We start from the raw sequence: 22,158 nt of genomic DNA, 5'->3' as shown, positions 1-22,158 counted from the left end.
TGGGTAAGCACTAAAAGCATATATTGCACAGTCAGGGTTTTAATTGGGAGGTCCAGACAGAAAAGATGATCTGAGTGATGCTGAAGCTGTGGCTGTTAGAGACCAATGTGTGCCTCTCCTTATTAAAGAAACTTGCCTATTCTGGTTTATACCATTAAAACTCAGGAGGCAAATTGTTCTTTCAAATCAGCTGATGGCAGTGTGATTGATTTATTTTTGGTGTTTTCCTTTCAGAACCTCCACAGTTTGTTGTAAAGCCTCGAGACCAGGTGGCTGCCCTGGGGAGAACGGTGACTTTCCAGTGTGAAGCAACTGGGAACCCTCAGCCAGCCATCTTCTGGCGGAGAGAAGGGAGTCAGGTGAAACAGCCTTTCTGTCCTCCTTCCTGGCAGTTTCTTCAAGAAATTATTTCATATGAGAGAAAAGTATTTTAATTATTGTTTTAAAGATGTGGAAAACAAGTTTAGAGCTTGGAGATGCTGGATACTTATTCTTTGCTTCTAAGGCATGTGCATGCTAGGTGATGTCTGTCTTGCCAGAAAAGATTTATGTCTTGCTGTCTCCTGTTTTCTCCATGAATGTAAAAATAAATCTGTGAATCAACTAGAAACATTCAATGTTTCACTACTCTGATAATCTATTTCACCTAACAGGGAGAACTTTTAAGAAATGGAGAGATGACTTACACTGAAATTTGGTCAAGCCCCCAAACAATCCCAGATTTTCAGAAAGTTTGGCTCTGGGTCTATGGTGCAGCTGTTAGTTTGCCATGTGTTTTTGAGTTTCTGGCAAATTAAACTATTTGCTGCATTGATCTGCATCACTGCATGGGTAGGACTCTGGTTCTGGGCTGAGGTGAACTCCTTTCCAACTCCATCAGTTGACTGACAGATCATACCTGAATAGGTCACTTTTTCTCCCAAGTTCCTAATTTGAATGGGAGGGAAAATTATTTTCATCTTCTTTGTAAAGGATCTTGAAAGCTAGTGGGTGAAACACAATATAGCGCAGCAAGAGAATTGCAGTTTTCTTTCAGTCATCTTTTGAAGGAGGTATGTGACACAAAGTATTCTTTATTGGAAGGAAAGAAGGAATATGGGATTCTGGTTTTCCTGTGAATGAATGGTGCAAGAGTATATGACAGGGTTCTTTGTGTTACAAAACAATAGGGCAGAGAAATTGAGAAGACTTGGAGATGGGCTTCTTTACTCCATTTGCAACATTTTTGTCTGAATTCCTAAGTACAACTGGACTGCTGACCAAATTTAGTTTATAATCGTCAGTGGTATATATATATATATATATATATATATATATTAGTATATTATGTTTTTATTTTATTATTTATTTTCTTTTATTTATTTAACTACATGTTGTCTAGTACTTTTTTTTTTTTTTTTTTTTGCTAATTTTTGACTCTACTGAGTGTGACCACTTGTGATGATTGAGCAAAATGAAAGAGGAGGTTGAGGACAGAGTTTGCTAGTACTGGAGAAAATTGTGTCCCATTCCTTTGGACAATTTTTGGAAATGCAAAATGTAGTTAGCCAAGAAAAAGAGATAAATATACCCTCCATGATCCTAAAGTATTCTTATCCACTGGTTGTTCAGCCAGAGGTAGAAATTCATCAACCCCCAGCTGATTTTTGGTAAACACTATGTACTTCATACCCAAACTATCTAAATAGGGATAGGATTTGATTCAGTATTATAAGACTTTTCATAAAACACAAGCACTCTATTCGAAGAGACCTACAGAGCATCTCTTTTTTAAAAACTCCTCCATTTGTAGGAAGGCAAATGTTAAACTACAGATAAGTAAACCACCATCTGCATTTAAATGAAAGAAAACTAATTCCCTGGAGCAAGTTCTAAAAAAGAACATCGAAGCAAATTGCTGAGGTTCACCACAGTTGCCTGCACCATTGTGGTTTCTGTAAATTTCACATCTTCACTAGACTCTGTTACACTTGGTGCAAAGTCTAGTATTGATCTTAGAGAGCATTAGAGCAATCTCAGAAGTCTCACACAATTTTATGTGCACATCTGCACCTATTTTATCATTAAAAAATCTTACAGAAGCTATTCACATTGTGGTGTAGACATTCTTAAGACATGAAGAGCAGAATATTTTCTGTATAATATAAGAAGATTTATTTGTTTAGCTACAATAAAGTTATGCACATTGATATTTGAATTTATTTAACCTATTTTTGTCCACTTTTCTTTCTGTAAATCTTTCAGAATCTGCTTTTCTCATACCAGCCCCCGCAGTCATCCAGCCGATTTTCAGTTTCCCAGACTGGAGACCTCACCATCACCAATGTCCAGAGATCTGATGTTGGGTACTACATCTGCCAGACTTTAAATGTTGCAGGAAGTATCATAACAAAAGCCTACTTGGAAGTTACAGATGGTAATCATAGATTCATTTTATCATTTCCAAGTTTTTTATTTGAAGACAGCAGTGCAGTGATGTGACACTACTTTGAAATCTGTTTTGCATAAATGTGGCTTGCATGTTTCTTTGAACATAAAAATCCTGTTTTGGCCATGTCTGTCAGAGACTTACAATTCTGGATGATGTGTAACTCTGTATTTCCATTTTGTATTTGGTGAGTACATTCAATGTATGGATTTTTGTCAGATCTGTTCATTTTTATCTGACTCTTTCTTAGCTTCTCCCACTTGATTTAATTTACTTTCATATTGCTTGCTGCCTTTTATTATGTAGCCATTTGCTAATCCCTTCATTTACCTGTTTTTTTCCCTGTTTCTTAATATTGTGTTTTAGCTATGAAAAAAATATCAAGCTGTATGGAGATCAGCAGAATAACAGAAATTATACATCCCTTTTTAGGACTAGTTAGGAAGAAATACAAGATGAGAAAGCTACAGGGAGCATGACTACAAGCAGTAAAGTGAGGCCAGTTTGCCAATTATCAGAAATACTTCTTCTTTTAAACAGCAGAGATACACAGGGAAAATAATAATCTTAGCATTTAAAGAGGAAGAGGATAAGAGAGAGAACTGGAGCAGAGGGAAGCTGATTTCTGAGAAGCTTCTATAAAATAGCCCTTTGCCCTATAGAAAACATAGAAATAATAAAGTACTACAAAACATGCACTGAAGCTGTAGTATAAAATTGTTTATTTATCTCCCCCTCCCCCTGGATTGACATAGGAGGAGTAGGGCTACATCCCTTCTGGCTCCTCACAAATTGTAAGCCACATTTCCTAATCCTCTTTTTTCCATTTTTTCCTGGGAAGAAGTCCATGGCAGGATGAGAAATAAATTTACAACAGTTTTCTGCTAATGACCTATGCCATCTGTACTTGGAAATAATAATTTTAAATGCATTTTCTTCATTATATTTTCTAAATTGATCTAATGAGTAGATGCTCATCAGATATTTTATAATTTCTTGCAACAGTTTTTTGTACTTCTATAACAGTGAAAGCAGAATATGCTGAGTATTTGTAAAGGTATTAAAATGCCTTTATGAATGGTTTTCCTAAAGATAGGAGGAGTTGTCATCAACTTCAGTGGACTTAAATCAGCCATGAATGTCAGTGTCATTAGATTTCTCCTATAAAGCACATATCAGTCAACTCCTTACCTTTGCCAACTGCAAAGTTCTTTACAAACTTGTCAAAGTCAAATGCAAATTATAAGTAGGCTTATTTTGTCTGTCTCTGCAGAGAAGGATTTTGATGGCCTTAAAGTGTGTAGCAACAGGTTGGGACAAGGACTAAAGGATAAATAAAGCAGTTGAAAACAGAGTGTCATTTGAACATGCAAATGAAATTATGGGAGATGGAATTTGGCCAAACAAAACAGTGCTAACATCCTGTCTGTTGTTATGAAAAGTAATTTAGAAATAGCTAATGTTCACAGATTATCAGAACTTCAGGTTTATATTTCAGCTACCAAACCAGTTTTTAAGTTACGTGAGACCCATGCCACTGCTGAACAGATTTATGACATTTAAAAGTATGGCTAAAGCAGATCCCAAAAATACAACAAGATTACTTTTACCTCTTTTTTGAGTAATAGAATACTACCGTTCTTTTTTTCAGTGAATACTGAGACTGGTTTATATTTTTCTGTGCAGTATAATTAAATAACTCATCAGTAGTAACTAATTTCCATTGCTTGAAAAATGTATTAAAATTGACATAGACAATGGGATTATGGGATTTTCTTCCTTCTGAAGTCCTCATAAAAATCAGAAACTACTGGAACAATATTTAATAGAAGAAATCTTTCCAAAATGGTTCTATCCATTTGTGTTTGCTTTACCCTACTGCTGGGCATCTCACAATTATGACACACCAGCAAGAGGAGTTGGTGGCACACAAAAAATGGTTATTTAGGCAGGAGGTATTTGTGAGGTTACCCCCTCACTGCCTACCTCCTTTTTCTTTGTCTTTAAATGTTGGAAGTATGAGGTATGTTACATAGGCCTGGCAGTGGTGAAAGATGGAAAAGGTGAAATCTCTGCCTTGCCAAAAGATCTGGGAAGTCCTTTCTTTTTCCATTATCACTTCATAAAGACATTGGACTTGGAGAATGCCTGGAGGATAGCAGTGTGTAATATGCAATCCTTTCTCTGTTCTGAAAATACTGCGTAGTGTATCATTTTAAACATCCCTAGCTGTGCATCATTATAATGCACCCTGCCCTGAATAATGCATGCCTCCAACTTTAATTACTTGTTTAATTATTTTTAGTTTGTTTCAAAGCCTCAGGCAACTGCTGTTGCTTAGATGATTAGAAAATTGCTTCCAGTTGCAGAAAGGTCTGTGCTGTTGTTTCTCCTGGCAGTGATTGCAGACCGGCCGCCCCCTGTCATTCGGCAGGGTCCTGCGAATCAGACTGTGGCTGTGGATGGGACTTTAGTGCTGAGCTGTGTGGCCACAGGCACTTTAATGCCCACTATCCTCTGGAAAAAGGATGGAATCCTCATTTCCACCCAAGACTCTCGCATCAAGCAGCTGGAGACAGGAGCGCTGCAGATCAGATATGCCAAGGTAGCCTGAACTGGCAAATGGGTTTTCTTGGTTTGTTTCATTTTGTGCTTTCACCTCCAGGCATTTTTGATGTAGTAAACCCTATGCTTAAAATTAATGAAAGGTTACATAAATGTACTAAAATATTTGATACTTCATGTTTTCTGATAGTACATTCTTTATGCTTTACACCTGCCTAGGGCACATTATTTTCATAACAAAAAATGCTGTAAAGAGGTATTAATTAAGGGGATTATTTGGTACTTTAAAACATGACGGGGAATGTATTTTAGTAAGACAAATCATTACATTATTTGGCCTTTAGCACTAATAGATTAAAATGATCTAATTAATTCAAATGTTTATAAAGAAAACCTTTGTTTAGCATATTCAGTAATAGAACCACATACACAGCTTTTTCGTAAGAGCTTTTAGTGTTTAAACATGCTCACTCATCAGTGTAACATAGCTTAAAATGGTTAACCTGTCAAATACCCGACTTCCTCAGGTGCTGCTGGTCATGCATTGCACACTTTAAAATGTTCTAAAATGTGAAGTTGTAGCATACTAGATATTCTCTGCTATCTTTTCTGTGGTTTGAAATGAAGTAATTTTTTTTCTTTTTTAGATTAGGCTGAATACATCACTTTACCATTTCCTCCAGAGTTGCCCTGCTGCCAAATACAAGTTAGACTGGCTTAGAGCTTGAATCTCTGATTTTTGATCACTTCCATTCAGTTCATCTGCTGAGGCTGGGACCTGAGGAGGATAGCATTTCTTTTTTGGGAAAAAAAAAAAAAAAAAACACTTTGAAATGTGATTAAGTCGCATATGGGCAAATAATCCAACATTGAGAACTGGATGAGGATAGCATATGGAGATTCTTTTTTGGGTCTGCTGTAGAATGAAATTTATACTAACACAGGGAGCCCCATATGTACCCTGTGCAATATTTAAGCTTTGCTTTAAGGATGACATGTTCTCCAGTGTTCCAGTCCTGATAAATCCCTGGGCATTATTTATGTAGAAGGTTGACAGTTGCATGGTGTCTTGTCATCTGAGTTCCTTCTCAATTTATTTGTTAGGACCTCTGCAGAGTAAGGAATAAATGCTACAGGAAATGGCCTTCAGTTTGCTCATTACAGAATAGTTAACATTAAATTAGAATCTGCATTTCTGATTCTTTTGTGACTGCTCAGAAATAAATACCCATTTTTGTTTTGTCAAAATCGTAACTTCTAATGGAAGGAGTTTCTGCTGCAAAGTTTTTGCAGGCTAATACATTTATCCATATTCATGGGGGAACGTAGAGAGCTGTAATTACTTTTCTAGCCCACTGAGTGCCTGATTGTTTCAAATATTTATTCTTCTCTTCTCCCATTCAGCTGGGCGACACGGGCCGGTACACCTGCATTGCCTCAACCCCGAGCGGCGAAGCGACGTGGAGCGCGTTCATAGAGGTCCAAGGTAACTCCATCAGGGTTCCTCTGTCTGGAGAAAATGCATGAAGGAAAACCAGAAATTGAAATGTAGAAGTTATCTAACTCTGTCATAAATTGCCAGTGCAGATGTGAGCAGCATTTAGCTTACAGCTGCATCCTGTCCGTACTCAGCATTTCTCTCTCCTTTTGTCAGAGTTTGGAGTCCCAGTGCAGCCACCAAGACCCACTGACCCAAACTTGATTCCTAGTGCTCCATCAAAGCCTGAGGTTACAGATGTCAGCAGAAATACAGTAACATTGTCATGGCAACCTAATTTGAATTCAGGTGCAACACCAACCTCTTACATAATTGAGGCCTTCAGGTACGTGAGTCTGGTGTGATCTTGCTGTCTCTATGTTTACATGTAATGTGTTCTTAAAGAACCACGTGCTAACCTGCTGTTGTGTGTTTTATCTTTAGCCATGCATCAGGGAGCAGCTGGCAAACTGTAGCTGAGAATGTGAAAACTGAGAGTTTTGCAGTTAAAGGGCTAAAACCTAATGCAATTTATCTCTTCCTTGTGAGAGCAGCTAATGCATATGGGCTGAGCGACCCAAGCCAAATATCTGATCCAGTGAAAACTCAAGGTAAGTTTTTGATACTGAACATTTTGGGTGTCCACAGCAGGTGTCACAAGTTGACTAAGCAATACCAGATGCAGGAATTCTGGTAGCTTTGGACTGTCTACCTATCCTGGCTATAATACATACTACAGTAAAATGCAGTGCTTAAACTTGGTTTTCTCTGTAATACAGATTCTGACAGCATGTTGCATTGCCTAAGGGAACCCTAGTATCTCTTATCCAAAGGTAGTTACAACTTGCAGAATAGCTCTTGCTAGCAGCCAAAGTAATCCCTGTGTTTTTGAGTTCCCATACAAATCCTCAAATTCCATGGATATGTTATTACTGTGTCCAGTGAATCAAATAAGGCTTAAGACTGAGACAGGAGAGAAACAGCATGTAATCTAAGTTGATTTCTGCTGCAATAGGAAAGAGAAAAGTTGAAAATTTGAAGGAATTTGGCACCATGAACCAGTAAAGAGGTTTTGGCAGTATGTTACAAGTGTTTCCATAGTACAACTGCTGGAAGTAAAATAGGGTAGAAAACAGTGCTTACAGATAGCCAAGTGGAAGAAAAGTCTGGGTAGAAGTGAATGAAGGAGTAATCCACTGACTCCAGCTGTGACTGAAGTCCAGTTATGGACTGAGTCCAGCTAAGTAAAATTAAAACTGTCTTTCTATTCACTGTAGCAAATAAATGACACTTAGGATGATGTGCAATAATGCATTGCAGCTCTGAAACCTTCATTTTTCCAGTAGAAAAGCTTAGATTCTTAAGAAGGGGGATACTAGACACACTGTTTTTCAAGGAAAAAGTGATAGAGATTGTATTTTTGTTTGTTTTTCTGATCTTCCTACTTACTGGAGAAATTGACCCACTGGCTTATTAAGAGTGTCTGTGCTGTATGTTTGTTTCTTTGTTTGTATAAGTAAGTACATGTTAGTTTTTGAAAGGAAGTTCTCTAAAGGAAACAAAGTGTTTTTCTTTGGGGGCTTCTCATGTTTTCTGTAGTTGGTATGAAAGCAAGTCTTTCTCTTCCCCCCTGGGGAGTGAGCAGTTTCACATTGCTGTCTTTTGGTATTATGCATTTCTCCTGATGGGTGACAATTTCAGTGGATATGTATGGACAGCAGAGTCACAGCCCCATGGAAAATCAGGATTGCACAGGTTCCCAAGTCTGTTACCAGGGAGAGATTTAATAACTTCTTAGTGATTCCTGATTTCTGGGGCAAGAGCTGCACTAGCCTGTTTTTCATGTAGTGTAGTTTCATTTCTGGAAATGAGAAGAGGTATTGTGTCTGTCCCAAACTGTTTACTGGCCTGATTCTGAGAAACAGCAAATGTTCTGTTCACTCAACTGAATGGTTTATAATGACATGGAAAAGCTTCACTGTTCTCTGGGTACCTAGTAGAGCTGAAAACCCAAAAGCCACACAGTACCTCAGTGAAAATAATAACTAACATAAACTTTTCTCCAATTTTAAGAAATGTAATCCAGTGTCAAGTCCTTTAGACCAGTTCTGCTCTTCTTCCAATATAATTTCATTTTTGTTTAAGTTGTGGTCTAGCTAAGCAAGTTCAAAAATTTCCAGTTGGCGTTTGTCATGAGGGTGATGTAGTCTGGTCCTAAGGGCTTGTTCAGTCCACAAAGCAAGGTGAAGGTAGGTTAGTGCCTTGCTCCCTTCAGCACTGCCTTCCTAGTACCTTCATCTTCACACTTTACAGACATTAACAACCTTATTCCCAGGTGTTTTCACTGACAGTCCCTGTCTTGGAAGCTTGGAGCTGAAACAAGAGAGCGCACACATCATTTTACAGCACAGATGTGCAAATGGCTGAGCCTGTGAACAGTTTGATCCATATTGTGGATGACTCATCTCTTCTGACTAGCAAAGCTAGAACTAATTATTCCACTGGCTTTCCTGTTACATTCTGAGCAGGGTGATATTTAGGCAATGCTCCCAAACAGAAGCTTTTATCTTTAATGCTTTCAAACTCTGGGAGGAGGGAAATACTGTGATAATGGGCTGTTTGCAGAACATACTACAGAACATACTACATGGGGATATAGCAGTGATTCCATGGAGGATTTTTTTGGTTTTGTTCTTTTGTTATTACCAATGTGCTTGTCACTCACTGACTACACATTAACCTTACTAGCAATTACTGCAAGCACTTTTCTTGAATTTCCAGTCATAGAATTTTAGCCATAGTCAGCATGGTATTTGTTTAAAATAAGGTGATCAAGGAGTGAGATGTGAACCTGGAACAGAAACTGTTACTCTGCTTTCCATAGTGCATGTTACCCTCTTAGTGATTACCCTGTAAATTTTACACATCTGACAGGTATTCCATTTCAGTTAAACGTGCTTTCCAAGGGCTCAATATGCAGAAGATATGTGTTTTCATCATACTATTGTGTGTTTTGAGAGGAATTTGTCCCTTCGTGCATATGAATAATCCTTCCAGCTATGGGATAGACCAAATATCAGACAATCCAGACAGCCTCAACTGGGCTCTGCCTCCTGTTTACAGAAGCCTCTTGCCATTAGAGAAGCTGCAGCCATGTGACTAATTTATCTTTTCTCTGGTTGTTAACATTATTTTCTGGTAACACCAAGTAAGTTTGTCACGAATTTATCTAAAGATACAGCTTCTTCTTTTGCTGTTTTTTATATGTTTCCTGGTCTCTTCAAATTGGCAATGTAGAATGTTTTCCCAGCAGGAAAGAATAAAGAGATGCTGCTGTAGCCATTTACCAAAGCTATCCTTGAGTGTGGTGTGGTGTGGTCTTTTTGTGCAGCATTACTTTCACATTTCTGTCAAAGGAAATGCAGTGTCTTGAGTTGGTACTACCTAAACATAGGTGATTTGCTCAAGAAAATGCTTCATGTAGTTTTTTCTAATATGATTAGGAAATATTTAGGTTCAACTTTATCAGTGATAGCATCATATATTTTTTGACACACTCATTTGTATTTGCATGTAGTTATTTCAACAATCCTGTGTACTTGTGAGAATTGAATCTTAAATTATTGCAGATGTTCCGCCAACAAGTCAAGGTGTGGATCACAAGCAGGTCCAGAGAGAGCTGGGTGACGTGGTGCTACACCTGCACAACCCTACTATCCTTTCTTCCTCCTCAATCGAAGTTCATTGGACTGTGAGTACAAATCTGTACCCTGCTGGTGGTTACATGTGCTGCTGAGATGTCCTTCTTGCACTGCAGCAGGGTCACACTTCAGAAAGCTGAGTAGTTTGTATGCTGGCAAATGTTTTTCCCTGGGAAGAGTGTCTGCTCTGCTTTTCTATTTCATTAAATTTTACCCATTTTCTCCATCTTTGTCTTCATAGAGAGTGCTGTTTATAATAGGGTGAGGATTTCAGAGTCCTCTTCTGGAAGCTAAAGGACCTGCTCAGTTATATCACTTGAAGCCTTTCCACTGATTCAGTAGGACATGTATCAGTCCCTTAATGAGAAAACATGGGCATTTCCCTCTCTGTCAGTCCCCTGTAGAGAGAAATACTGCATAATTCTGTTTGAAAGTGTTACCTCCCTCTTACAGACACACTGACAAGCTCACCCAAATCAGATTGCCTTCATCTGAACCTGTCCTTTCCTGTGGTGCCCTGAGTACACATGGTGCAGGGAGAAGAGGTAAAAAAGGCAGTGTCACATTGGTATTGCTCTGGCAGCAGGAAAGCAGGAGGTTGGCCACATGGAGGACATAGCAGAGAAACTCGGAGTGAGGAATGTAACTCAACAATCAGTTTTAAAATGGAATGCAGAATTAAGAAAATGTTGTGGATATAATTATATCATGTACAGAAATAAAACCGTAAGGAGTGAGCCTTGAGGTCTTTGTGGGACTTCCATCTGAACATTCCAATATATTGACAGGGATAGTGTGGGACAGCATGGGCTGTAGCTCCTGCTATGGCATAGCAGAATATTTTGAACAGGAACAAAAGGCATTGTGACTTTGTAGAAGAGCTGTAGCTGTGTTGCACAGTAATTACACTCTCACCTGCAGTACAGCCACCTGCAGCAGGCAATCTCCTGTTTTAACTAATACATTAAAACATCTTTGAGGTTCCTAGCAAATTTTGTTTGACCTTTACTTACAGAGCAACCTTTTCCAGACAGGCAGCTTTTGTCAGTCTCTTGGGTGGCCTGTGGCTTCTCTGCAATTTCAAAAATAAGCATTACCTCAGTTTTAGCTAGCACATGCATTCTTTATGTGATTATTAAAAATGAAATGTGTTGCTCTTTGGATTAAAATTGCAAGCACACAGTTTTATTATATCATTGTATGAGATTTTTGCAAACAGGAAAATCTGATGCACTTTAAAAATTTCATTGTGGTTGTTATTGGCCTTCCTTATTCATCAGAAATTGAAACCAGCAGTTAAAAAGATAGTGAATGCTCCACGAAAGATCTGTTGTAGAAGGTAGCTTTCTGTTTCAGCTATAGCCAAACATATTGGATCTGCCCTTAATTACACTCAGATCTCTTTCTTCATGCATTTAGTATAAAACTGACTTAGTTTGAAAGCACTCAGGACCACTGAGCATCAGCTTGATCTGCTTTTCCAAGTCTCCCCTATGTTACCATACTGAGTTTTATGTTCCCTCTTGCAGCTTGGGCCTTTCCTTCTAGCAGAGGGGCTCCCACTGAGTGGGTGGACATGGGGGGAAGTTTTTGGAGAGATCTGCCCTTTGACAGCCACAGTGCCAGCTGGCCACCCTCTCAATTTGCTTTCTCCAAAAAGGAGCAGGCAGGAAGCGTTGCTCATTTCACAGGTTTTGGGAAGTTTCCACACCTCAGGAGAGTTGACAGTCTCTCTCTTTGATCTCCATATTCATCACCCTGAGCCGTGGCACTGTAGATCTCCCTTTCCCCATGTGTCCAGCCCTGCCCTGCAATTCGGGTGGGCAGCAGTCTGACCTGTGCCAAGCTCTTTTGCTCCATGGATGCAAAGACTGTTCATGTCACAGAGGTGGGGCATATTATACAACTTTGTTATCCTCCTTTAATACCTTCCTAAATCCAGGGAAACCAGCACAGTTCTACCAGCATCAAAGAGATTAATGCACTTGTGAGTCAGACCTGTAATTTGCTCTAATGTAAGGAGCCTTTATTGCTTTGGCAGTGGTGTTTACTTTGAGTAACACGAGGGATAGGCCAGGGGCCGTGCACGGTGTCATGGGCATCACCCCTGGTACCTGTCTGTTTATGGATGTGTTCTGTGCTCTTCTGTCTTGCCAGGTGGACCAGCAATCCCAATATATTCAAGGATATAAAATTCTGTACCGGCCTACACCAGCATCTTACGGAGAATCAGAGTGGTTGATCTTTGAAGTGAGGACTCCCACCAAAAACAGCGTTATCATTCCGGAGCTGAAGAAAGGCGTAAACTACGAAATCAAGGCCCGCCCTTTCTTTAATGAGTTTCAGGGAGCAGATAGTGAAGTGAAATTTGCAAAGACCCTGGAAGAAGGCAAGTAGGAGCTAGACTCGTCTTCATCTTTCTTTTTTCAAGTAGCAGCCTGGCCGGCTTTCCTCTGATATGTTCATTATTTGATCTTGTTTGAAGTGCATGCTGTTTGAGAGCAGCAATCTGTGGCAGAGGAGACTGATCATTATGTGAATTGTTTGGTGACACAGAAGTAAATATTCTGAGCCAGGCATGAGAGACAGAGAGAGAGGGATGTGCAAAAATCCCCTCCAACACACAATGAGAAATGCGCTTTTTTATCTTCCCCTCAGTGTGTGCAATCCTCCCTGCTGAGTTCATGGGCTGGTCACAAGTGACTTCTGTCATATTGAAGCACTTGCTAATCACTATCTTGAGTAGATAGCAGACACCACAGAAATCATCAAAGCAGTGTAAGCTGGGGGAATGAAAACCACGGTTTTTAGAAGGCTTTTATATGTGGATCAATCAGTGAGACAAAATGGAAAGATGAATGAGGGCAACAGATAGTGGACTAAATTATGTATTTCCATCTCATACATGTGCTAAAAAGACAAGGTTCATAAAGCTCTTCTTTTGTTGCTGCACAGGCATGATAAGTATGCAAGGTGGCCAGTGCCTCTGAAGAGGGATTTTGGTGCTTCTGCTAGGATATGCAACCTTTCCTTTTCTATCTTCTTCCCCCATTAGAAATGCTGTGTAGCTCCAGTGTATTGCTGCACGTGGTTGAAAAGGTGTGCATAGATGCATTCATCCTAAGCATCAGCTAAGCCTCCACCTTTTAGAAAAATTTCAAATTCAAAACATAAATTATTATTATAAATATGTTAATACTAACACACTCTGTCCAGATTTTAATAAGTTTTTATTACTTATTATTTTTCACACACTAGAAGAACTGAGATTTAGACTGGAGACTATATAGGATTTATTTTTCAAACCTGTTGATCCTGGGTGAGATGATTTGAGACCAGTGAGAAACTGAGTGCCCAGAACTGTGACATGCAGGTAATGGATATCTGAGAGTACAATTTGGAGCATTACTTTTCCTGGCCTGCACAGCAAAACTACAGCAGAACTCAGAGCCTGCTTGTTGGGTCATACATTTTCCTTCTGTATCACTTTGTCTTGTGGGCACAAACTGCCCTCAGTGAAGGGTGAGGCACAAAAGATTTCATGTGTAGAGCCCAGAAAGCCTCTCCTGCTTGAACAAGCTGGCTTGTGGGTGTGACAGACATAACCATTCAACCCTTCTTTCCGAACAAACAGCTCCGAGCGCTCCACCTCAGAGTGTGTCAGTAACCAAGAACGATGGGAACGGGACAGCAATCGTGGTCACCTGGCAGCCACCCCCTGAGGACAACCAGAATGGGATGGTGCAAGAATACAAGGTATGCTGGCAAGGTATCCCTCCTGGCAGAGGGAGCCTGGCCAAGTAGTGAGGGAAGGGCTGTTCATGGATGCTTGGCTCCATCTTCTGGTTACACAGAGAAAATGGGAGAGAAAGTCACTGCTGTGAGTCAAACTCCACGTTCAGTGATTCTGCCTAGGTGGTGTCAGGCAATTAAAACAGCCTCCATAAATCAAAGCAAAGGGTCAACACTCTTAATTAAAACAGCTCCTGCCTTGCCTTCATTATGACCTGGGAAGCGCACACACAAGGAGAGAGGGAATCATACCTGTTTGAGAAGCACTTTGTGACTCTAAGAGACTGGCCAAGGTAGTAAATATAAACAGGCTTTAATGAGTTGAACAGCTCAGGGATAATAATTAACAGTGTTAAGATCTAAGTAAATTATGCATAACTGACTAGTTAAAACAAATGCAAAACTTCCAAGGAAAGAATGTTCTTCTATGATAATAAATCTATTAGTGCATAGAAAATTTTTCTTTTCTTCCAAACACAGTTCTCATTATGTTATTTAATTTTTAACAAATTGAAAGTACATTAAAAATATTTATTTTTTGTTATTAATTTATGAACACAGACTGTATTTGCAGTTCAAATTTTTTGGTGATAATTTGCATAGCAAAGTAAATGAAGTTTATTTTTCCTAAGCAAGCTAGAGATGTTTTAAATGTAGATATCAAGTAAGCTTCATAGCCATGAAAGGGCAGGAACTTTGGTGTTAGCCCCCTGCAAATGCACATTATTGAGAAAATCTTTTAAATGCAAATGTCTTGGCTATTTTTCAGGTTTAAACACAGTGCTATAAACCTATATTCCTAGCCATCAAAACTCATTCTGATTTTCTTTTCTTCTCAGTAAAAATGGGAAAGGGAAGAGATTTTAACCTTCATGGTCAATTTAGAATAATAAAATCCTTTTCAGAACCTGGTCAGCTGGTAAAATAAAATCTGTTTATGGCCTAGTTTTGGACATATAATACAATCTAATTGGAAAAAATACTTGTGAAGTTATTTTATTTAAAGCCAGACCTTGAGAATTATTTACAGCAAGAAACTGCATCAGAGGAATGTTAAGGTTGCAATGACACAATGATAAAAGTCAGGAAATTCACATTTCTGAGTAGATATAATCCCTACCCCACCTCCCAGGATTTTGAGGTGACAGGCTACCAGGTGCTTGAGCAATCACACTGTAGTGCTTATGTAGCAGTAGACGGCACAGGGGCACATTTTGCATCTTTATTTGTTGCATTGATGCCATTGTTTTCATTTGTGCTTTTCACCATGGACAGAAAACAGACATAAAAAAAATAATCTATGAAAATATATATGCCATTCCTACTTAAGTTGCTATATGTAATTATTTGTTTTGTCAAAAAAACTACAGATGTTCAGAACTGCTGATTTCAGATTAAGAACTAATAACAAGAAAAAAAATTCAAATAGAAGTCTTGTGAAATTTTCTCCTTTTTCTTCCCTTTTTGTTTTTCTATCTTCTGTTTTCTTTCAGAAAATTAAAAAAAAGGTATGCATATGTGGGGAAGTTAATTATTTTCTCAACAACTCAGATCAAAGGAAAGAGCGTACCTACTTTAATTAAAGGATAAAATAAATAGAAAGAAGGATACTATCTTAATTGAAGAATTGTCAGTAGCATACACAAAACCCCAGAAATTCAGATTCACAGCATAAGTAATTTTCTCCTTCCCCAACACAAAGTTAGAAATTCTCTTGTTATACTAATTCTCTCTTCACTTATGTGTCTGTTACAATGTGAATTCATTCTTCTTTTATAACATTCTAAAGGTTCACGTTCACTTGCCTGTTTATGTATACAGTCAAATGTAGGATGGCAAGTACAGAACAGCTTGATGTTTGACCTGACATTCTCATTTCATGCACTTCTCCGTGTACTTGAGCACCTAAGAACAAAAGCTTCTTTTTTTCTGAATTAGTAATTCATAATTAGAAGTACATAATAAATGTGTTTCATTGTTTGCACATGCACCATTTTACAAGGTAGCAGTAATAATTTCTGTAAAAATGACTCAAGTCCAAAGCAGATTTAAGTATTTTGTTCCTCACTTAATTAAGTTATTTATATAAGAGTGTTTTTATGCCTATCCTTTAGGATTCAAGAGCAGTATAAGTAATAGTTTTACCCCTAGCTCTGATTGAAACAGTCTCTATGTAGTATCAGAACACAAAAAGGAAATTCTCTTCGTGTGCTCTGACCTGCTCTGCAGCAGCACTTACACATATCCTGTGCTGGGATTAGATTTCAAAGGAACTTAAAATGCTTTTCACATCCTCACATTGTCCCACTAGCCTAGATGCAATCCGTGGTATCCAGAGGAGGAAAAAGGGTCTTTTTAATGTCCTGAAGGTGAGATAAAATTTCCAGTGTCCAGGCAGAAAGGGTTGTACAGAAGGGGCTGTAGCAATTGTTCTACATGGAAAGTCTATCCCCCTCACCTGGCAGTCTCCACAGCAGCTGAATGGCACGAGGGATTTAAAGCAGCTATCTGGGTACTAAATCTTTTAGGAGCTCCATGTGTTGAAAGCAAAATCTTCCCTTCCATGTACCATCGGCCCAGGTTCTGATACGCTGCTGTTCTCAGCCAAGTTTGCTTCTTTACAGATAAAGTATTGAATTTAAGTAATTTAACTTTCTGAATAAATGTTCTTTGTAGAGCAATACATTTGTGGGAAAGGCACAAAAAGGAAATAGGCACAGCTTCATGATTTTTTTTAGCAGATGTAGATTAGCTGCTGCTTCACCTTGAATAGCAGTTGGGAGTTCAACCATCCTCCTAAAAGCACTTGCCACATCAGTGGTTCAGGCCTAAGGAGATACAGATATCTCATCATATTGATTCTCCCAGCCATTTAATGTCACTGATGTAATATATGAAATTGTGATTTGAAGTCACTAGACCTGTATCTTGGTCTCAACCAAAAAATGAGATCTGATATCCCGCTGTTGTCTCAATTAGAAGACAGCATATCACTCAATATTTGTCCCTTGCTGCCATCTAGGAAAAAAAATAAAACCAAAACCATTTGGATTCCATCATGACATCAGTTCTCTTAAGATGTCATGTGATGAAAGACTTGAGCACTTGAGTGACATAATTCCTGAAGAAGAGAATTGCAAATTCATTTAACTGAATGCTCTTACTTTGTTGTTTATGTGAATAGTTCTTGGCTGTGGGGCTTCCCTCATTCCTCCTGTGCTTGTAGTTTCATTAGCACTTGTTGAGCTCTAAATGAATTGTGATAAACTCATCAAATAATGGTAGCCGTTGGAGCAGCTCTTTGGAACAAGAAGTGTCCTTTAAGTATTCGTAGAGGGCCTAGGACAGCAATCCACAACTTCAGATGTTAGAACAGTGACAAAGTGTAAATTTCTTCATCCAGAAGGAAAGAATGCATCAACTTGCCTTCTTCTTACCCTTCAGAGCTGAGTTTTGCACGTTACATGTGCCATGCCTTTGCTTCCCCGCAGGTTTGGTGCCTCGGCAACGAAAGCCGGTACCACATCAACAAGACGGTGGATGGCACCACCTTCTCCGTGGTCATCCCCTCCCTGGTGCCCGGCATCCGATACAGCGTGGAAGTGGCTGCAAGCACTGGGGCAGGACCTGGAGTGAAAAGTGATCCCCAGTTTATCCAGTTAGGTAAGCTTCCTGGTGACCCTGCCTCTTGGTTTGGGTGATTTCTGTTTGTTTGCTTTCGTCTTTTATGGCACCAGAAATACTTTCAAGACAAGTGAAATAGATAGTGTTACCTGATCTCAAGAATAGCAGGATTTGGCATTTCTGGTTTTAAACTTGCCTCAGAACTGCATTCTAAAGGTGTGATTAAAACAACACAGGGGTGTTTTTAAATCTCCCAGTTCAGCAGTGCTTTTTAGTTGTTGACTTTTCAAAGTGAAATTTCACCCTTAAAAACACTTATGAATCACTAAGTCTTGATCCACTTTAAGGATGTAATTTGTCTTGGAACAGATGTTATCATTATTGAAGCAAAAAAACAAGCATCCTAAAATTAGGCACAATAAATATCAACTATGTGGGAAAGCGAGTACGGGCAAAAAAATGTACACAAATGATTTACTAAAATTTGATCTTCTAATCTCATTTGCACCAAACATCACTGTCATAAATGTTGACCAGGGATATTGCTCCTGGATGTTTCTGGGAAAAATGCAACTTTCAGCTATTGGTTAGCTGAAGATTATTTAAAGTAGCTTTAAGTATAGTCATATGCTGCTCTATAGTATGCCTGGAGCCAAATACCTTATCATTACAGTGTATAATTATGAAAGCAAGCTCAGCATGTTGTTTTGGACTTTATGTCCTGTCTGTCTCTGTATCATTAGTAGATCTACCTTCTTATTTCACTTGTATTTAAAAATCTGTAATTAAGAGCATGTGAAAACAAGACAGAGCAACTAATATGGAAAATGACTTGTACATTTTCTTAGGTATTAAAAGGAAGGCCATCTTTAGCTTACTTAAATTAGACAGGTATATGATTCCCAATTATATTGATGGAGATTTTACAATAAAATTGCACACAGATTGTATGATATTCCACTAATGTGGAATTATTACAGAAGAACCCTATAGTTACTTGTTGGATTGTTCCTCCCTACAGCCAGCTACCATTCACAGGTTTCTACAGCCAGTCAAAATCAAGCTTAATCTATATAGCTTAGATTTTGAAAATTCTGCATTAGTGAGATTTATGAGGAGAACCTCCAATCTTCAAAGCCAAGGACTCCACAACCACTTTTTTTTTCCCCCTTTTGTCTGATGATAAGCAATCTAAATGAAAGTGAATTTTATAATTGAAGTTAATCACATTGAGGTTTGTTAAGTGGAAAAAGAAACAAATGAGACTGTCAGGGTAAGGTTTTTGCCCACTTCTGGGTCCCTGGCCTTTCTTGTTACTATGTTAGGAAACAAGAAGTGATCCCACACCTTGAAAGGTGTTCAGATGTGCAAGTCTGGTAGAATACACATATTTCCCCATGGCTGGAGTGTGCTTTCACTGCTTGCCTCTAATTAAGTGGCATAGCCAAATCTAGGTGTACTGTAGTAAATCCCATAATTTGGTTGTTACATGGCAAAGATGTGGAGACAGGAGTCCTGTGGAGATCCATGCCACAAGAAGCAGAACGATGAAATATCTAGATGGTGCCACAGACCTTTCAGCAACTGCGGGAGGCTGCTGAAAATTAGTGCTTAAATTAAAGAGTTTGCACTCTTTGATAGCACAGATCAACCTAAATCATCCAGGTAAAAGAATGGCTGCAGATTATTCAACTCTGCCCTGTGATGCAAGTTCTCCTCCAGCCCCCTCAAGCAATTGGATTCCTAGTTCTTAGAAGTGCTCCCAGTGTGGGGGTGGAGCAGAGTTTTCTGGGCAGCCTTCTGAAGAGAGAAAATTAATTTGTTGATGTCATCAATTGGCACTTTTCACCAGCAATAAATTACATTACATGAGAGAGGGAGGGAGGCCAGGGAGGGGGAGGAAAGAGGACTAAGATGCTCAGTCCTGGGAAGCTATATGTATGTGCTCTAAGAATTGTGTGGCAGCTTCAAGTTTCTGTATTTGTGACCCTGCTCCCAGATATTCCTTCAGGAAATCTTTTCCTGGTACCTAAATTAGTGCAATCCTTCACTTAAAAAAAAATATATAAATAGGAATTCCACATGTGAAAACAGAATATGCTGTGTGATTCTGAGGTTCACTTTTTAAATAAGAACTTTTCATTAAAATCCAATGTCTATCTCTTTATAATGTGTTTTTTGTATAAAAACCTGAGACTGGGCTGTGGCTGGGTCTCTTCTTTGAGCCTGTGTGCTGTGAGGGATGCTCCCAGGTTTGTGACTCAGGGATGTGCCTGGGCAGAGTCTCAGCTGGGTGTGTGACAGGAGGAAGCTTCACCTTTGCGGGACTGCCTTGCAGAAGGAGAGGGGAGGACAGGAGACGTTGGATTCCCCGGGAGCTGAGGCGTGCAGTCGCAGTCCCATGCATCAGCTGAGCTGTGATAAATGACCTTGTGCACGCACTTAACCTGTTACAAAGACAGGTACAAATTGTAATCTCGAAGCTCTTTCATTTTCCACGTCTCTGCTGACATGAAGCAGCTCACTGAGCTGTGGTACCCCAGACTTCCCGTGCCACCAGGGACAAGCCAACGAAATAACTTGCTTGTTATTCATAAAATCTTGAGATCAACAGAAAAATTATGTGTCTCCTTAAAACACCCTGCATGAAGCTTCTGGATTTGCATCTTGGTTTTTGAATGGCCTTTTAATGCTTTCTGTAGAATTCCACACTGAAAAAAAAGGTTTGTTTATTTGTTTTAAAGGAAAGTAAATTTTATATAAAAAACGACTGCAGAAGTTTTCCTGTTAAGGAAAAAAAAATTCATGTGACCTAGCCACAGCTCACTATATTATGCCTATAACAATGTGCTGTGGAGAATCAAAATCACAGAATTTCAATCGACCCTTTTATTTCCTTGTCACAACATGTAACTTAAAGACATTGTTTACAGAAATGCTCTGCACAGAAAGATGAGAATTGGCAAACAATGATTTGCTGCTCTGTAGCCTAGCTTTTGCAGAGTGATGGGATACTGCCTGTGGTAGCTTGGCAGCATTGCCTATGCTTGTTGACAGGTAAGTGGTGACATTGGAACATGTTGTGATGTATTTTGTATCTGGTACCAGCGCTTAGAAGCCCCACAACTGCAGTTCATGTTACCCTTAAACACATGATTTGTGTGAATATGTGGTATGCACTTATTTCTTAAGAGATGTCTGCACAATTACTGTAAATGTTGAATGTAGTATTCAACCAGTGGATGTCTCAAGTGTACTAAACACAGGAAAGTCTCATTGAATCTTTATTATTCTAATTGCTTCATTTAGGAGATAGGATTTGTGAACTACCTAGCATTCCTTCAGGATATTATTCTGTCAGCCCTTAAGGTACTTTGAGTGTGATAGTTGTAAGGGATTTTTTGTTGATATTTTTGTTTGTGGCCTGCGAACAACTTAAGAAAGTAATCTTTATTTTTACCCCTCACACTAAACCTTTCCAAATCAGTTTGGTGCTGTCACCTCAAGGCATATGTTGCAAGATTAAAGTGTGCAATTGATATTTTATTAGTTTTGGAAACATACATCTAGAAAGGAGACAAAACAGCATATTCTTACCTTGGTAATATTTCACCAAATAATTTTCATATTGCATCAGGCGCATATGTTTGAGATAACACTCAAACAACATGTTACAAGTTTCATATTTTTTGCAAGTTTTTAATTGCCAGAATTAACAAATGTCACCACTGTTTAGATATTCCTACTCGGTGTTTCTACATTTTGTATACTGAATGAGACATACATAGGGAAAAGTACCATTCCATAGGTTATACTTCTACAAGGCAAAGTTATGTTGCTTGTGCACCTGGAATTCCCTGTCTTTTTTGAATCTTTGGCATTCCAGTCATAAATGGATATTAATATTTATCATTTAGCAACTTAAATGTTAGCTCTCACATTATTATTATTTATATGAATATTTAACATTAGAGTATTAGAGGTTCCAGTTCTTCTCTATGTAAATTCTAATTAGTTTTCATTGAAGTTCGAAACTTGGAGCTTCAAGACATTCAAATTGAGTAGCTTGTGAGCAATAGCCATAGCAACATTATCTGTGATTAAAAAGAAAGCTCTTATCTCAGGGTAGAAGAAGGGATGAGTCACTGTGATAATATGCTGGTTTCAGGGAGCTGTGGGATCAGCCCGCTCCAACAACTCGGAGGCATTTCCAAGTACATTAAATGCTGGGGCTGCTGCTCTGGCAGTAGGAAGCACTTTGCCATAGAATGTTTATGTTCCCTTATTGTTTTGGCACATCTCCCTGAGGAGTGCAAGCAGGAACAGGAATGTTCATTATGAAGCATTTATATATCAATCAAAGTTCCAGAAATTTCCTGGGATGAAGAAAAAGTAGGGTTTTTTTTATTTAGTTCAAGAGTTATTTCCAAGACTGATCATTCAGGATCTCACTGGGCTATTAGGGAGAGGGAAGATGCCCTTCTGAAAGAAAGGCTTCCAAGATAATGTTCCTGGAAGCTTTTAGTGATGAGGGCATCACTAAATTTCATTTCCTTTATATTTAGCTTCTA

General features: G+C 38.8%; 1 protein-coding gene across 11 annotated transcripts in view; it reads left to right on the top strand.

Annotated features, from left to right (window-relative positions):
- Positions 1–22,158, top strand: part of ROBO1 (roundabout guidance receptor 1) — a 687,808-nt gene that overhangs the window by 625,110 nt on the left and 40,540 nt on the right. For all 11 annotated transcript variants that reach the window (XM_072923411.1, XM_072923395.1, XM_072923401.1 and 8 more), the window contains 10 exons: positions 235–359; positions 2,245–2,416; positions 4,828–5,033; positions 6,398–6,479; positions 6,648–6,816; positions 6,915–7,081; positions 10,100–10,221; positions 12,329–12,560; positions 13,806–13,927; positions 17,455–17,626. In XM_072923411.1, the coding sequence (XP_072779512.1) occupies positions 235–359; positions 2,245–2,416; positions 4,828–5,033; positions 6,398–6,479; positions 6,648–6,816; positions 6,915–7,081; positions 10,100–10,221; positions 12,329–12,560; positions 13,806–13,927; positions 17,455–17,626 (1,569 nt within the window). The remainder of the gene's footprint in view (positions 1–234; positions 360–2,244; positions 2,417–4,827; positions 5,034–6,397; positions 6,480–6,647; positions 6,817–6,914; positions 7,082–10,099; positions 10,222–12,328; positions 12,561–13,805; positions 13,928–17,454; positions 17,627–22,158) is intronic.

This window comes from Taeniopygia guttata, chromosome 1 (genome assembly GCF_048771995.1).
Source record: "Taeniopygia guttata chromosome 1, bTaeGut7.mat, whole genome shotgun sequence".
In the NCBI taxonomy this organism is placed as follows: Eukaryota; Metazoa; Chordata; class Aves; order Passeriformes; family Estrildidae; genus Taeniopygia; species Taeniopygia guttata.
This window is presented reverse-complemented; position numbering and strand designations above follow the sequence as displayed.